General features: G+C 39.8%; 1 protein-coding gene across 1 annotated transcript; it reads right to left on the bottom strand.

Moving 5' to 3' along the window:
- Positions 1 to 5,028: 5,028 nt before the first annotated feature.
- Cpr100A (Cuticular protein 100A) lies at positions 5,029 to 14,089 on the bottom strand. Its single transcript, XM_019041810.2, has 2 exons — positions 13,973 to 14,089; positions 5,029 to 6,091 (listed from the first exon to the last, which is right to left on the bottom strand). The coding sequence occupies exons 1-2, from the start codon at positions 13,982 to 13,984 to the stop codon at positions 5,417 to 5,419; spliced, it is 687 nt and encodes a 228-aa protein (XP_018897355.2). The 5' UTR covers positions 13,985 to 14,089; the 3' UTR covers positions 5,029 to 5,416.
- Between the last annotated feature and the right edge of the window lie 464 nt (positions 14,090 to 14,553).

Below are 14,553 nucleotides of genomic sequence, written 5' to 3'. Positions count from 1 at the left end.
CATACTTCATCAAATTTCGTAAAACTTTTTCTTACCGATTTTTCTAAAAGAGAAATTTAGAAAAATCGGTAAGAAAAAGTTTTACGAAATTTGAAGCTTCGGTTTGGTTGCAAAAAGAAACTTTCAATACGTTGTTAACCACCCAGCTGGTAGGTCAACAGTCGATTGATGGAGTCCCGAAAGTAGAAGTTTTCACCACTGCGCCAAGATACCAGTGGATGGATCTTGTCTCTGAGGAGGACAGGGCACTGTGGCGGTTAGGCGTTGCAGAGCGCTTTAGAGCGCTTGAGTGGCTCTTATGTGTATATGTACATTCGGGGTTCAGGGGGCTCCCATAAGGCACGGACTCGCAGACGCTGGCTGGAATCTCCGGCAAAAGACCTTGAAGGCTCGAACGCGGACAAAGGCAACCAGAATCCCCATTTCGAAGCGGTGGCACTTGAAAGCCTCTTCTTTTGCAACGCGTTGTGCGGTGCCGGTGCGGTTGGGGGTCGCTTCCGACCGCGCCCGACGCGACGCTCTCGATTATCGATTATTCGATATCGAATGACCTTGATCGATAGAAAGCATTGCCAAGATAGGGACTTATCGATTATGCAGGATCGATTAACGATGAAAAAATCGACCCGCGGATCTGTTTCAGCGAAGACGGGCGTGGTCCGATCCGATAGATCTTCATCGTATCCCGTCCGTAGCCCCCCCCCCTCCCCCCGGGCCCCCGGATATTGGAGATCTGAGACCGCGCGACGGAATCCTGGTCTTGACCGCGCCCACGGTGCATCCGTGGACCGTGGCCATCGGGTTTCCTCGTCGGATAGGTTTACGCACCTGCGGGTCGATTGTTGAATCGTTATCGAATGCTTCTGATCGATAAATCCCTATCTTAACAATGCTATATATCGATCAAGGTCATTCGATAACGATTCAACAATCGAGGAGCAGGCGTGCTTTGCAATACATCGATTGATCGAACATTTAAACCTATGGAAAAGTATCGATAAACAGGGTGATCGCAGCGAACACCTTGATAATCGATTATTTACGACAGCTTCAAATGGGGAAATATCGATAGATCGCAAAGCTCGCCACGCCAGTGGCATGCTTCCTAGGAAACCGGTAGATAATAATTCAGTAAAGTGTAGGTATGCTTCCTAAGAGAAGACTTTACACTCAGATAAACTATGGTTAAAATAACTGTATCAGGTGTGTGACATGTAGGCTTGATCGACCATTTAAACCTATGGAAAAGTTTCGATAAACAGGGTGTTCGCAGCGAACACCTCAATAATCGATTATTTAGGTGTTCGCAGCGAACACCTCAATAATCGATTATTTACCACAGCCTCAAATAGGTTAATATCGATAGATCGCAAAACACGCCATGCCAGTGGCACGCTTCCTAGGAGACCGGTGGATAATAATGCAGTAAAGTGTATACTTCCTAAGAAATGACTTTACACTCAGCTATATGGTTAAAATAACTGTATCAGGTGTGTGACATGTAGGCGTCTAATGAAGAATTTGCGGTTCTTTAAAATTTTGTGTTTGACACCGGAATCACACGCTGAACGTGGGAGCTGAACGTGGCTTGAATGTGGAAGTCGTCGGCCCGATGCTTATTCAGCAACGAGGCTTCGCGACCATGGGATTATGTCGGATTTTTCTGAACTATTCGGATGGATTTGATACAAATCTGGATGAAAATAACTCGAGTTTGCGAAAGTTCAGCCGTTGAGCGATGACTGTTGCCTTTCATATTCAGCTGCCGATTTCTATTCCCCACATCAGAAAAAAATTATAAAAATATTGCGAAATCAGCTCATTAAGCACTTTCAGATGAAGCAATGCAAATTCTCTATTGATAGAAACCATAACCGATAATAGTGATATTGCACCATACGACTACTATACGGTAAAATCACCGAGGTGGTAAAAATAATAAAGTACTCGTACAAATACCAGAGTATATTGGTATGAATATAACTATTAATGGTTATGACTTCTATGGATCAAAAGCTCATGTGGGGCACCAGTAATGTCGCAATTTTAAATTTTATTTTTCTCCCAGAATAGTTAGTTGATTCAATAAGACGATTAACGATCAGAAACTATGGCTATTTTCGAGATTCTTGTTTTTTCAAAATTATATACTTGTAAGAATGATACATTTTGATAAAAATTGATATCTTTCCCTTTCCATTTTTTATCATATATTTGTTACAATAATTAAGACAAACTGCAGTTTTCTTTAAAAATTCAGGATATTCCTCGACGTATATGTTTCCATAAATATCATTCCTGAAATCAAATATCACAGTAAATCTTGAACATTTAATCTTGAACCATAACAAATTTCTTCAAATATTTGGAGAAAGTTCATGATTTAACCGATATTTTTAGATTATCCTCGGATTACTGGAATGACTAGTCGCGTAACCAAAGAAAGATTACACGGGTATTAAATGTTTATGGGTGGGAGGGGGGAGGGGGGAGGTTCCAATCAGACCTCGAGCCCCATGGCCGCATTGCTAATTATTGACCGTAATTTTATTTTATCCAGAGATGGCTCAAACTAATGAAAAATCAAATCCCAAAGTCTTTCAAGGGCCAAAAAGGAATTCCGAAATTTGTATGTTCCCCCTCAAATTCCAGAGATGAATGAAAGTTTGACACTTTCTCATTTTCAATTGTGTCATGCAATATCGACTTTTGCACTAATTCTGAATATATTTCTTCCATCATATTTGACCATTTTCACAGCATCTCCTCAGATCGTAGGCAATTTTCAATGGAATAATAAGTGTAGATTTTAGAAAAAAGGAGTAAGAAAATTGGAATTTTTTGTGAATTATGAGCTAGATTTGAAAAATAGAAACTATGGTGTACTTCACACCAGTGGCGTGGTGTGCTTTGCAATCTATCGATATTTCCCCATTTGAAGCTGTGGTAAAGAATCGATTATTAAGGTGTTCGCTGCGAACACCCTGTTTATCGATACTTTTCCATAGGTTTAAATGGCCGATCAATCGATATATCGCAAACCACGCCACGCCACTGCTTCACACCGAAAAATTCGATGAGATACGTCTTACCGATTGTACCGTGATGTACATAAAAATAGTAAACCCAATTGGTCCCGCAATAAAATATTTCAGAATTTATAAATTGATTGAAACAAAACTAACGTGATTAAACATATTTTTGATAGGGTCAACGTAAAGAATCATCATTCCAAAGTGCCAAAACATTCAACGATTGGAAAAAACTTCAATTTTTATGATATGTCAAAAGTAAGAAAAAAAATGGCAATAAGTGCAAAGCTTACCCGAAAATCCTTTCCTTGCGAAATTATTTATTGAACTAAGAGTTTAAGCAGAAAAATTAACGTTGAATCCTTCCGCACCACGTTATCACTCAGCAACAATTTGTATTATTATTTTGAGAAAAAACTAAGAGAAACATACACTGTCACTGAGAGTGAATCTGATCGAATGTGCCTCCTCGATTTTCAGATTATTTTAAAAAAAGTAAAGAGTATCAGTGCCCAAGTTCAAGGAGAGAGAGTCAAGTGCAAAAAAAAGTTTTTTGCACCAGCAGCCTTGAGACTGACATTGATTAAGCTTTCAAGTAGCACTAATGCACAAATTGCCGAAAGTATAAATCAAGTGGGACTCAAAAAATGAGATAAGATAGATGTCAAACTCGCTCTTATTACATTGGTATTAAGTCTAATCGGACATTGAGAGGGAAATGTTCCAAGAATAGACACTTTTTAAAAAAATGTTTTTTTTTTTCGGATAATTGTTTAGGAAATATAATTTGACAGCTTAGCCGAGATCAAACTAGAAACCTCGTTCAGAAACGAATCACTTCTTTTAATTTGAGACCTTCAGTCTACGCACCCACAAAGAATTTCAAAAAATGTAATGTTTGACAGTTGATTTTTTACCTTAAATCGAGAATCGCAATCAAATTGAATCGAAAAAACAAATGGGGGGGGGGGGGGGAACAAGTGCCGTCGTCCATTTTTTTGATCAATGGATCACTAGACAAGGTACGAATTTAAGCATTCCGGTACATGTTTCTTAACCAAAATTTCACGTAGAACACGATTCGCGCAACGAAAATTACTGAAACCAACTCCTAACGAAAATATTAACCTTTTCATTTCACATTGGTTACGAGGAATTTGAACTGCCCGCTCACAAGAAACTCAAAGCTCTACGTGAGTCAAATCGCGCACGACAACGGTCTCAGCAAGTTTCTTAATCGAGCAATATTCATTTCCCACCATGTGTTGTTCGAACTATAGGCAATTTGCTATAGCTGAGCCAAAGCGTCAAGATTGAGGTTGCCAGATTTTTACATCGCGCAGAGACTGTCATGATAACGTTTAGCGCGCGATGTGAATCACGTAGAGCATTGAGTTTTCATGAGCGGGTGGTTTGAATTCACGCATCAAGAATCATTAAATATCGTTGTGAGGAGTTGATTTCGATAATTTTCATTGTGCGCATCGTGCTCTACGTGAAATTTTGGTTACGGAACATATATCAGAGTGCTGAAATTCGTACCTTGTCTAGTGGTCCATTGTAAAGATTGATATATGCAAAGTAGAGTTTGCTATTCTCAATAGAATCTGGTGAGCAAAAGTGTAATTGTCAATCAATTATTAAATTAAATATTAATAAAATAATTTCTTATCCTTAAATTAGGGGAAAATGAAGGAGAGAGCAACTATGAAGAAAAATGACAAAAATGACCCCAAAAATGTTGAGCTATGACGCCATTCAACCAGATGCATAAAAGAAAACAGTTTTAAGTTGTAATGGGTGGTAACTAATTTCTGTCGATAGCTTGAAATTTATTTATTACTGTACACATTTCCAGGCCTTACAATTTTTTCGTAGGAACAATCCGTCTCTTTCGTTGGCAACTAAAAGTGAAATGCGTAAGTTATACTGAAATTTATGGCCACCCTTCCTTCTTTCCTTCAGTTGTGCATAATGATGAAAAGAAAACTGCCGGTTTGTAATCAATACTTTTTGTATTTTTTTTTCATAAAAACTTTCAATAATTTAATTACAAAAACTTACACTCTAGCGAACTGAGTATATTACAAGAGATGACTTCTGTACAGAGGAGACACCACTGAGAACGTCTGCAAGAACGCATCGGTACGCATACAGCCAAAATGACCGGAACTCTCGGAGTCTTCAAGCATTTCAAAACTTCAGCCCCCGAGCCAAAGTATTCAGCCTAAGCTCGAGGCTGCAGCGGGCGAATCAAAGACACCAGTCCGCTCAACTTTCAAACTCAAAGTTCCTCGGTCTTTCAGCGCAACGGACTCTGTTCCGCCACCCTCTCAGTGGGGAGGAGAGACTTGGAAAGAAGAAGAAGAGGAAGAACGATCAGCTTAGTTCTTGTTGAAGGTGTAGCTGAAACCGTCCGGAGATCTGTTGAGGTTGAGTCTGCCCGGGGGGTAGAACCTGTGTGGGGCGGGGGTGGTGGTGCTGGGGTCGTAGTTCCAGGCGACCTGTTGGGGGTTGGTGGCGGCCCAGGAAGCGCGCTGCTGTTGTGGCTGTTGCCACTGGGGTTGGGGTTGAACGGGGGCCGGCGTGGGGCTGTCGGCTCCGGAGTTCCAGGTGCCAGGGTCGTCCCACATGGTCCACTGTTTGGAGTCGTCCCAGTTACGTTCGGTCACGGCTGGGGCTTGGTTCCAGTTCTGGGCGTTTTGGTTCCAGTTCTGGGCGTTTTGGTTCCAGTTCTGGGCGGGGGGGTTGTACTGGGGGAGGGGGGCTACTGGGGGTGGGGCGACGGGGACTCCGTCTCCAGTGGCGCGGAAACCGTCCTTGCCGGCGGTGTAGGAGATGACCCGCTTCTGGCCGGAGGGGTCGACGTAGGAGTATGAGCCTACGCGGTTGCCGGCGGCGTCTGTCTCCTCTTTGAAGTCGATGCCATCCTCTTGGGTGTAGCTAGACCCGAACTGGCCGTTGCCTGACAGATACCTGGCATCGGAGATGATGGCTGCCTCCTTGGAGGACTTGTGATACTGGGCTGCCGTCAGGCTGGCGAGGGCACAAAACACCACCTGAAACAGGTAAATGAACATCCACGGTTAAAACATGTCTCAATTATCCTGAAAAAGAGGGTGCGAATAAAACCATTCATTAAATAAATAAGATCAAGAGGAGAGTCTTGCATGGCGCGCAAATTTTCGCGTTTTTACGACTCTCCGATGAAATCTAAAAATGGATGGGCAGCAGTTCTCCAGCCCCCACACTTTCAGTTTAAAGATGCACGATGGACGATGGTTACAAAACTTTTTCTTCCATGTACATTACGGTAAAAAAAAAAAAAAAAAAAAAAAATACTTACACTATTTTAATACTTTTAAAGTTCCAGTCAAGCAATTGGTAAAAGCAAAATCCACTTAACCATTGTTTTAAAAACCTGGTTCTTGGTAAATTGAGTTTCATTAAAGAAATCATACGATTACTCTATTCCATGGTATACTGCGTTCATCCTTCTCCCCATTACCAAGTAATGTTATTTAAAGTTAATTTGAATCTTTGACCAATATTTAATCGCAGTGAAGGGTGCGCATTAGTCCATCACGAGCTACATTCTCACGTCAAACGATGGTGAGATATGCTAATTCAGCCATCCGGAATCATAAAATAAACATTCCACATCTTGTTTACAATTGGAAATTAGTCTCATTCTATCAAGTGCAAGCTACGTAGCTTGGTGCGAATTTGAATCACGCGCTGAGGATAAAATTAGGGGAGGAATGATCTCGATCAAAGTTGCCACATTGCAAAATGCAGGCTATAATATTCATTGGCGAACGGCAACTGATGGGACACTACTGGTGATGTGGATTCAGGCAGTTGCACACATTTTTTAAGTTATAAAATGTTTCAATATTTAAAATTGTGTTACATGTATACAAAGTCGTACAAACTTTCTTATTTTTGGTTTATGGCTATATCACGAAAAGTAAAAAAAAACCCTCGATTTTTCTCAATTACAAAGTTTTATTTTTCTGTCAGAAGAAAAAAACTTCTCTTGGACTTTCACACAGAAATTTCGGGAATCAATTATTTCGAATTTTTTCAGAGATTTTGAAATTTTTTAAAAAGTATGCACTTTTCTCTATCCGAATCTGCGTTTTCTGTGTGCCAATGATAAAAAAAAAGAAAAGAAATATTAAAATTGAAATTGTATCACTTCCTCTATGTGTCAAATCCTCGAAACGGAGTGAGGAGGGTAGAAGACACGCTATCCATTCAAATTTTTTGAAAATTATCTGTAGAATTAACACAGAATATAATTGTATGCGGCTTAGACGTTTACAAAATCATTTCATAATTCCGCTCAGAGAGAAGAAATAACTAAAAGTAAGCAACGGGTCAAATAAAAGTAGGTGCCCCGTAAGGCAAGGGATCCATTAAAAATTTAAGCAGTTTAAATGCTACCAGGCGGCAACGCGATTCAGAATGTTTTCAGCACTTGAAAACGCGGAACGAGTTAAAACAGCTTGGCGCGCCAACGCCGTGAGAAAAAGCACAGGGCGGCCGGCGACAATATGCCGATCGCGACTCGGGAACTTGGAAAAATAAACACGAAACCGGACGAGCCACGCGATTCGGCACGGACGCCACTCGAAACGATTTAAAATCAAAACATCGCATCTAAAAAACCCGCCAAGTTTCGTAGGGTCCCTTTAAAACTGGGTATTGACACTTTTAATTGAGGGTTACCAGCGGGAGAGGGTTGCACGCTTCGGGAATCCGGGACTCAGTTCACGATTTTGCCCATGGTTGCCTTAAAATTGGCGCGTAGGCAACATCAACTACGCCGATAAATGTTTCCATAAATGCATGACTCTATCGAGTGGCAAAGCTTCGCTGCAGAGCTATCGAAATTTCAGGACTCTTATCATCATTTTTTCTTTCTTAAATCCGAGAATTTTCAAAATATTTTCGATATTGCAAAATTATATACTTTATGCGCTTTTTCATTTTTTAGATTATTTTAAAAAAGTAACGAAAAAAAAATGCTGACTTAACATTCTGGATGTAAAAAAAAGTGTGCGACAACTTACAAAACGCTGAATTAACCGCCACCGCAGTTACTTTTACATCTTGAAATTGCTAAAGTAACTGCTGGAGCGGTTAATTCAACATTTTGTGAGTTGTCACAAATTTCTTCTTATCTAGAATGTTAGATCAGCATCCTTTTTTTTCGGTGTGGACCTTCCCCCAACATTTTTTAAACAAATCCGTATATCTCAGATTTTTCAAGTATAGAATTTTTTGCCTTTGTGTACAATTGGACGGATTTAACCAAAATTTACCTAACTACATTTGACGATCCTAAATTTCCTCTCATGCTCGATTCTTTCAACAAAAATCTAAGTAAATATCCTGACTTGAAATTTTGTGATTATATTTGTCAGAGTCTAGGGAAAATTTACAAAAAGTTCAATATATTGTTCATTCTCGAAAAAAAGAAAGCATTGGAGAACTTTAGGATACGTGAAACGCAATCACGCTGATTCTAGCTATGGGTGAAAAAGAACCTATAAGCCAAAGTTTTTCGCAAATCATTATCACTAAAAACATTGATTTATTCTCCGTCCATACACCTAATTGTGACATCATCACCGAACGAGACAATTAAGTCGAAGAAGATAAACTCCGGGCCCTGGGGAAGGGACATAACCACACTCCAGGGACCAGCAACGGGAAAAGGGTGAGAAGGTACGCTCAGGAGGGACGGGGAGGGCGGAGCGGAGGGGTTGAAAAAACACTCGGCAAACACGGAGCCAGGATCCTCCGTACGGGGAGGGCGCGGTGTGAACAATTGAAGTGACTCTGTCGCGCAGCGCTTCCTCCCGTTCTAAAACCGCGCAACTGCACCCACAAACACACGTGTACTTACGATGTTTTTGCTCAGCGAGAAGATACCATCGGAGGGAGGAGAGGAGGGGCTGGTGCGAGTGCGGTGACCGCTGAGATAACCGGCGGGTGGCGCTTCGAGTGGCGACCGCCGCGCGTCCGAAATTGATTTTAAGCCGCTTTTCAAAACTCCGCCGCCGCCCTGCGCCCCCCCCCCCCCCTTTGAGGCCCCGGCTCCTGAGATGCGCGCGAGGCAGATTTCAGGCCTAATTGAGCCGCTCGAGTGTTTGCGCAATTCCGGCGCTGAAGTTAGGATCATCCGTGAGATGTCCTGATTCGGCTGAGATACAGGGAGGACCGCGATTTATTTGGCTCTACGTCATTCGATGAATCAATTCCACAAGATAAGGATCTGTAGGCTGATTGTTGATATTGATAGACAAAGCTATAGACAAAGAAGACGTAAGGAGTATGGAGCCGATTCTATTAGGTTGAAATGGGTGGTTCTACAGACTAAGGGAGAAAATGATGGACTAGCTAACGGGTCTCTCGCGGGTTGTAGTTAGTTAGTCTATTACCTACCTTCTTTGCCCATTGCAACCACCCGTTTCGACCAATAGGATCCCTCCATATCCTTTTTGTCCTCGTTGTCTGCAGCTTTAGCTACCAATTTCAACAATCGGCCTGCAGATCGACTTTTTTTTTAATTTTGCCGCTCTTCCATAACGAGTCAGTGACAAAGCGTCAGGGTTTTCGAAATTTCCGCTCCTGTTTTATTTTCACGAAGGGCAGCAAGCCAGTTTTGTAGTTTGAAATTCAAGCCGACGGTTCCGCTGGTCGAGAAGAAAAATCAAGGAAGTTTTAAAGAAATTACGTTGACTAATTCCCCCCCCCCCAAAAAAAAAGAATAACGTATGACAGGAAGTCTGCAAAGTTGCAAACGAAAGAGCGTGATTTCACGCTTTGGCCATTAATCTGAAGTAAAATGTGGGTAAAGTTTTTTTCTCCCCCCCCTTTTTTTTCAAATTAAGTTTGATCCAATTTTCTTGAATGTCTCCTCACACATGCTGAAATTATTTTAAACGTTTGAGCATTTTGTAAAATATTGAGGCGAAACAAGCCAAAAGAGCCTGTTATTTACTCCTATTCCAAAATTGAAAGTTACATCTCGTGGTTAAAGGAGGCTACAGTAAAAAGCAGGAGGTGCTATACAGGCGGCGAGAGCGATGATCACGAGGAAAACACCACGTGGCTCAAAGAGAACGTGGTTGTTACCTAATTTTACCATGCATGCCAAAAACCGCGCGAAAAATTAGCATTCAAAACGATACCTAATGGGTAAATAATCAGATTTTCTAAACACTTAAATCAGTCGAATACTGGGTACAAAAAATCAAAAGCTCAGAAGCGAATGATCCTTGGACCCGAGTTAGCTAAATAAGGTGACTGTGGGCAGGTTAGATTTTTTATCGGGACGTGGAATAAATATGGTTTCCTCGGTTACTTTAAATTCTATTTTCGTATTGACTTGATTTGAACCTCAGTGAGTGCAAGGGGGAAAAAATCAGTCTTGTCAAGTTTGTTAGTAAAGGGTGTTTTACAAGGCGCCAAGTGAATAAATATTGACGTTGTAAGTCCACAACTATGTATCATGTTTGCGGTGTTTGAGAATCTCCACTCTTATTTTTTCTTTTAAAAAAAAGAACAGAAAGATATCATTCCTTGAAGTTTTCGCAGGAGTTTTTTCGCATACAGAGAAGAAAAATAACGGCAGGTTTTAAGAATATCCGTTGAGTGATGTTCTATTTAAAAATAAAGTATATGTCAGGCAGTTTGCTACGTCGCAAACCAAGATACGTGGTTGTAAACTTGCACTATCAATTAATCGTCAAAATTGTCGGCGAGCGTAATTTGCATACTTTGATCAGCAAAGTCGATGAAGTTAGTCAAATTCTAGGAAATAGCTCATGTTTTACATACAACGATTTATTATTTTCCATCCAGAATGTGGTTTAAGATGGTTGTATAATGTACGTCGGAGCAGTTTTTTTTAAGAAAACGACAATCGAAGGGCTTGCGAAACAAACGGGATATAAGAGCAATTTTTGAAAAATCGATATACTAATTGAGATGATGATAATTGTGTCTTAAAATATATCCCGAGAAAGACATACTGCTAAAATCCGACTTTTAAGCATCAAAAATACGAATCCTACAATCTTCCCTCCGAGAATTCCAACAATCAATGGCACGTGCTCTCAAATATCCACAGCGAACGTTAAATGTCAATTTGTATGATAAATTACACTTGTAAAATGTATCGTCTTAGTGAAAGAATTATACTGCTTTTTCACACTTGCGCAGAATTGGCAAGCGTGCAAAGGGCAGAGAAACATCTAAAAGTGAAAACAGGTTTTGAACGGACAGTGAAACTCATTATAATATCACTAGGGGATTTTCGGAATTTTTCATTCTTTGTTTGTAGGCAGACTCTCGTATTCAGGTGTGAATTTTCCTTGAAAAACATGTAAATGGATGTCTGCCCAGTCATTGCTCTGATAAGTTATGCTGTCGCTCTCGCTGGGGCTAACGGCGATTTTATGGCGGTTACATCCTACATACACTTCATTTTTTGGAGGTCAGCAGGTCCTTAAACGAACCTGACTTCACCGAGAAAGAATTTCCACATTTATGATTTGAATTTGATAATATGTAGCGAATTTATATAAGGCAGTAAAATTATGGCAATTCACCTCCGTTGTTTTTTTTTTTGTTTGTCAAGAAAAATTCTTTTACACAGGAAATTATAACTTCCGAGATCTTTGAATGTCACAAATAAGAGCACAAAAATTAATTGGTTGGTTGGTTGGCTGGTGAGTAATATTTGAAGATCCAGTATAACTTATTATACCCTTCCCAACATTAAAACCATAACTTTTATTCCATCACAAATTCTGAATAGGATCATGACCTAAAAAATTCAACCGCCTGAAAGATTCTGTAAAAAATTCAAAATATGATGTTGATGTCTTCTCTTTTTTTCCAAAAAATGTATGCATGGATACTTTGATTCATAGCCAATCAGACAAGTGGATGTAGAGTTCAATCAGCGACCTAAGGGCCGATTATTGAAATTGATAGACAAAACGATAGACAAGGAGGAAAACTGAAACTGAAGCGATATTGGTGGAAGGTTACAAAGGACAAAGGAGGCAATAGACCAACTAACATCAACCCTCTGGAGACCCTATAGTTAGTCCATCATCTCCCCCTTTAGTTCATATCAACCACCCGCTTCAACCCAGTAGGATCGTTCCATGTTCCAAGTGTCTTCTTTTCATATCACTTTATCCATCAATTTTAAAAATCAGTCCGCAGTTCACGATATAGATATGCGTCATTGTCCAATTCTATAATTCGATAATGCATATATGTATGTATGTATGAGTCAAAATGCAACAAATTCCTACTTGTTTGATCTAGGTACTTAGTATCGTGATTTTATGGCGTAGGATTTGGTGTTAGAGGTGACGTCAGCCTTTGGGCGTTGGTCTTAAGAGTTGATACGCATTCATGTGTAATACTAAGAATAAACCGAAAATGGGACTTGTTTTGGAATTCAATCTCAGTTTAAGGCAATGAGGAATGTTTCAGTCCATAAGGCGTTGCAAATTCAATGTCACGAGCTAGTTCTATTTTCGATGAGGTGAACCACCCTGTAACGGTGATCGAACATTTTTTAAGGAGGAAGCACATTAAATACGTACTTTGATCGAATATTTTCGAAGTCAAGTCTGAAAGCAAACTTATGGTAAGCGAATACGGATGGTGTAAAAGATAACCCAGGGATCAAGGTATTAATGTATGAAAATAAAAGCAAAAATTTTGATACGTTGTGTTGATGCATGTGTTCAGACGATGTTGGTTTCTGGCTACGTATTCAAAAACTTACATACATTGAAATCAAGCATGCTATTATCTCAGCTTTCCTTTTTAGAAGAAGTGTTCATAGTTAGAATAACCAATCGAGGATCATTGCTTTAAGGCGCCTATGATTAATAGTAAGGAATATTAAATGAATAATTATTCAATAAGAGGGAATTTTATCATGTACCTACCTACGGGTGGAGATAAATTAAAATGCTTTGTGTATTATAAGCATGCGTGATTGAAAGTGTTGGAATGAGGTACTCGTGAGACTATGTGCTAATGTGCTATTATCGGCACTTATTAGAATCCCAATGGACATCATACTAAGTGGAATTATTGAGAAAATCTGTATTGATTGCTGAAAGCTGAGCTAATCTCAAAATAATGAGTAAAAAATATATTTTAGAACTTAGTTTTTAGTTTAAAAAGCCTCTTAGGCTCTAAGTAATCTTTTTTAATTTTAAACTTAGTTTTGTCAATGTAAAAAAGTTGTCTTCTAGCCCGATTGTTCACACACTTTTCCATTTACGTATTTTTCCATTTATTATTAAAGGATTGGGAGGAGGGTATTGCATACAATTATATTTTGATGAAAATTAACTCCTAAAGAGGCTACTAATTTGATTATTATGAGCTTCATGTTAATTTTGACAGCCTTAAGAAGAAATGTGAGAATTATAAAGACTTATTCCTATGAATCATGAACGCACTGACTGGATGATTTAAAAAAATGATATTTTATTCTACTACCATGTTTCATAAAAGTGTATTCACCGATATTTTGTCCAATTTTTAAAAAGTAAAAACTTAAGATTATTTTGCAAAGCATTTAATGTAAAAAATTAAATATATCTCTGAACTGGGCATATTAAAAAAATAACCGAGGAAATTTTTTTAACGGACGCTATCTGATCTGAACTCACGTGTCAATAAGTGCTAAAAAGAAAGCTTTTCTCGAGTGTCGGATACAAAACCCCTTTGAAACAAAAGCCAAAAAAAGCTTTGACATGGAGGCAACTACTCTGAGTGACCCAGTGATAACGCATGCATTTGCGGTCCATGAAACATCTGGCGCAGAGCATGCGACGAGAGGCAAGGAAAAGTGATGAAAAGAGGTAAAAAGTGAGAGTACTTACAAGTTTGAACATATTGGTGTCTAGTTTAGGCCTGCTGGATGAACTGAGGTGGTATGCTGGTGGTAGCGGGCATTTAACTTAAACAGAGCCAGGCTCACCTTGGAGAGGGACAAGGCCAAATCGCGCTATTGAATTCGATCGCCGCGCCGCGCAGTGGATCGAGTTAATCAGAAAGGTCGGACATGAAATTTTTAACTAAAACTTCAAATTTTGATGTTCAATTCGTTATATTTCAAATTTCAAGGGGTGTTGCTAAAAGAAAATTTCACATGGGACTCAATGGGACCACTTTTAAAACCTCAACATTTTGTATGATCGGAGTTATAAGCTTTTAAAGTTTCCAAAATTTGTCCGACTTCTTTAATTGAATCGTACCATTGTGCGTCGGTTGCTGCGCCGGCTCTTGGATCGCGTAGTCGCACATGAGATCCGGCGCCGGAAAATCTGGAACTTTGAACCGGTGACGTAAAACCAAGCGGAGGAAAATCAGATCTCTGGTCGGGTCATGTAATAGCCATCCCAGATACCTCCATTCATTTTTAAATACGCCTTTTCAATAAATCGAAAACTCTCTGATTGCG

The sequence above is a fragment of the Bemisia tabaci genome, chromosome 3, assembly GCF_918797505.1.
Source record: "Bemisia tabaci chromosome 3, PGI_BMITA_v3".
In the NCBI taxonomy this organism is placed as follows: domain Eukaryota; kingdom Metazoa; phylum Arthropoda; class Insecta; order Hemiptera; family Aleyrodidae; genus Bemisia; species Bemisia tabaci.
Note: the sequence above shows the minus strand (reverse complement) of the source record. Positions and strands in the feature narration are given on the sequence as shown.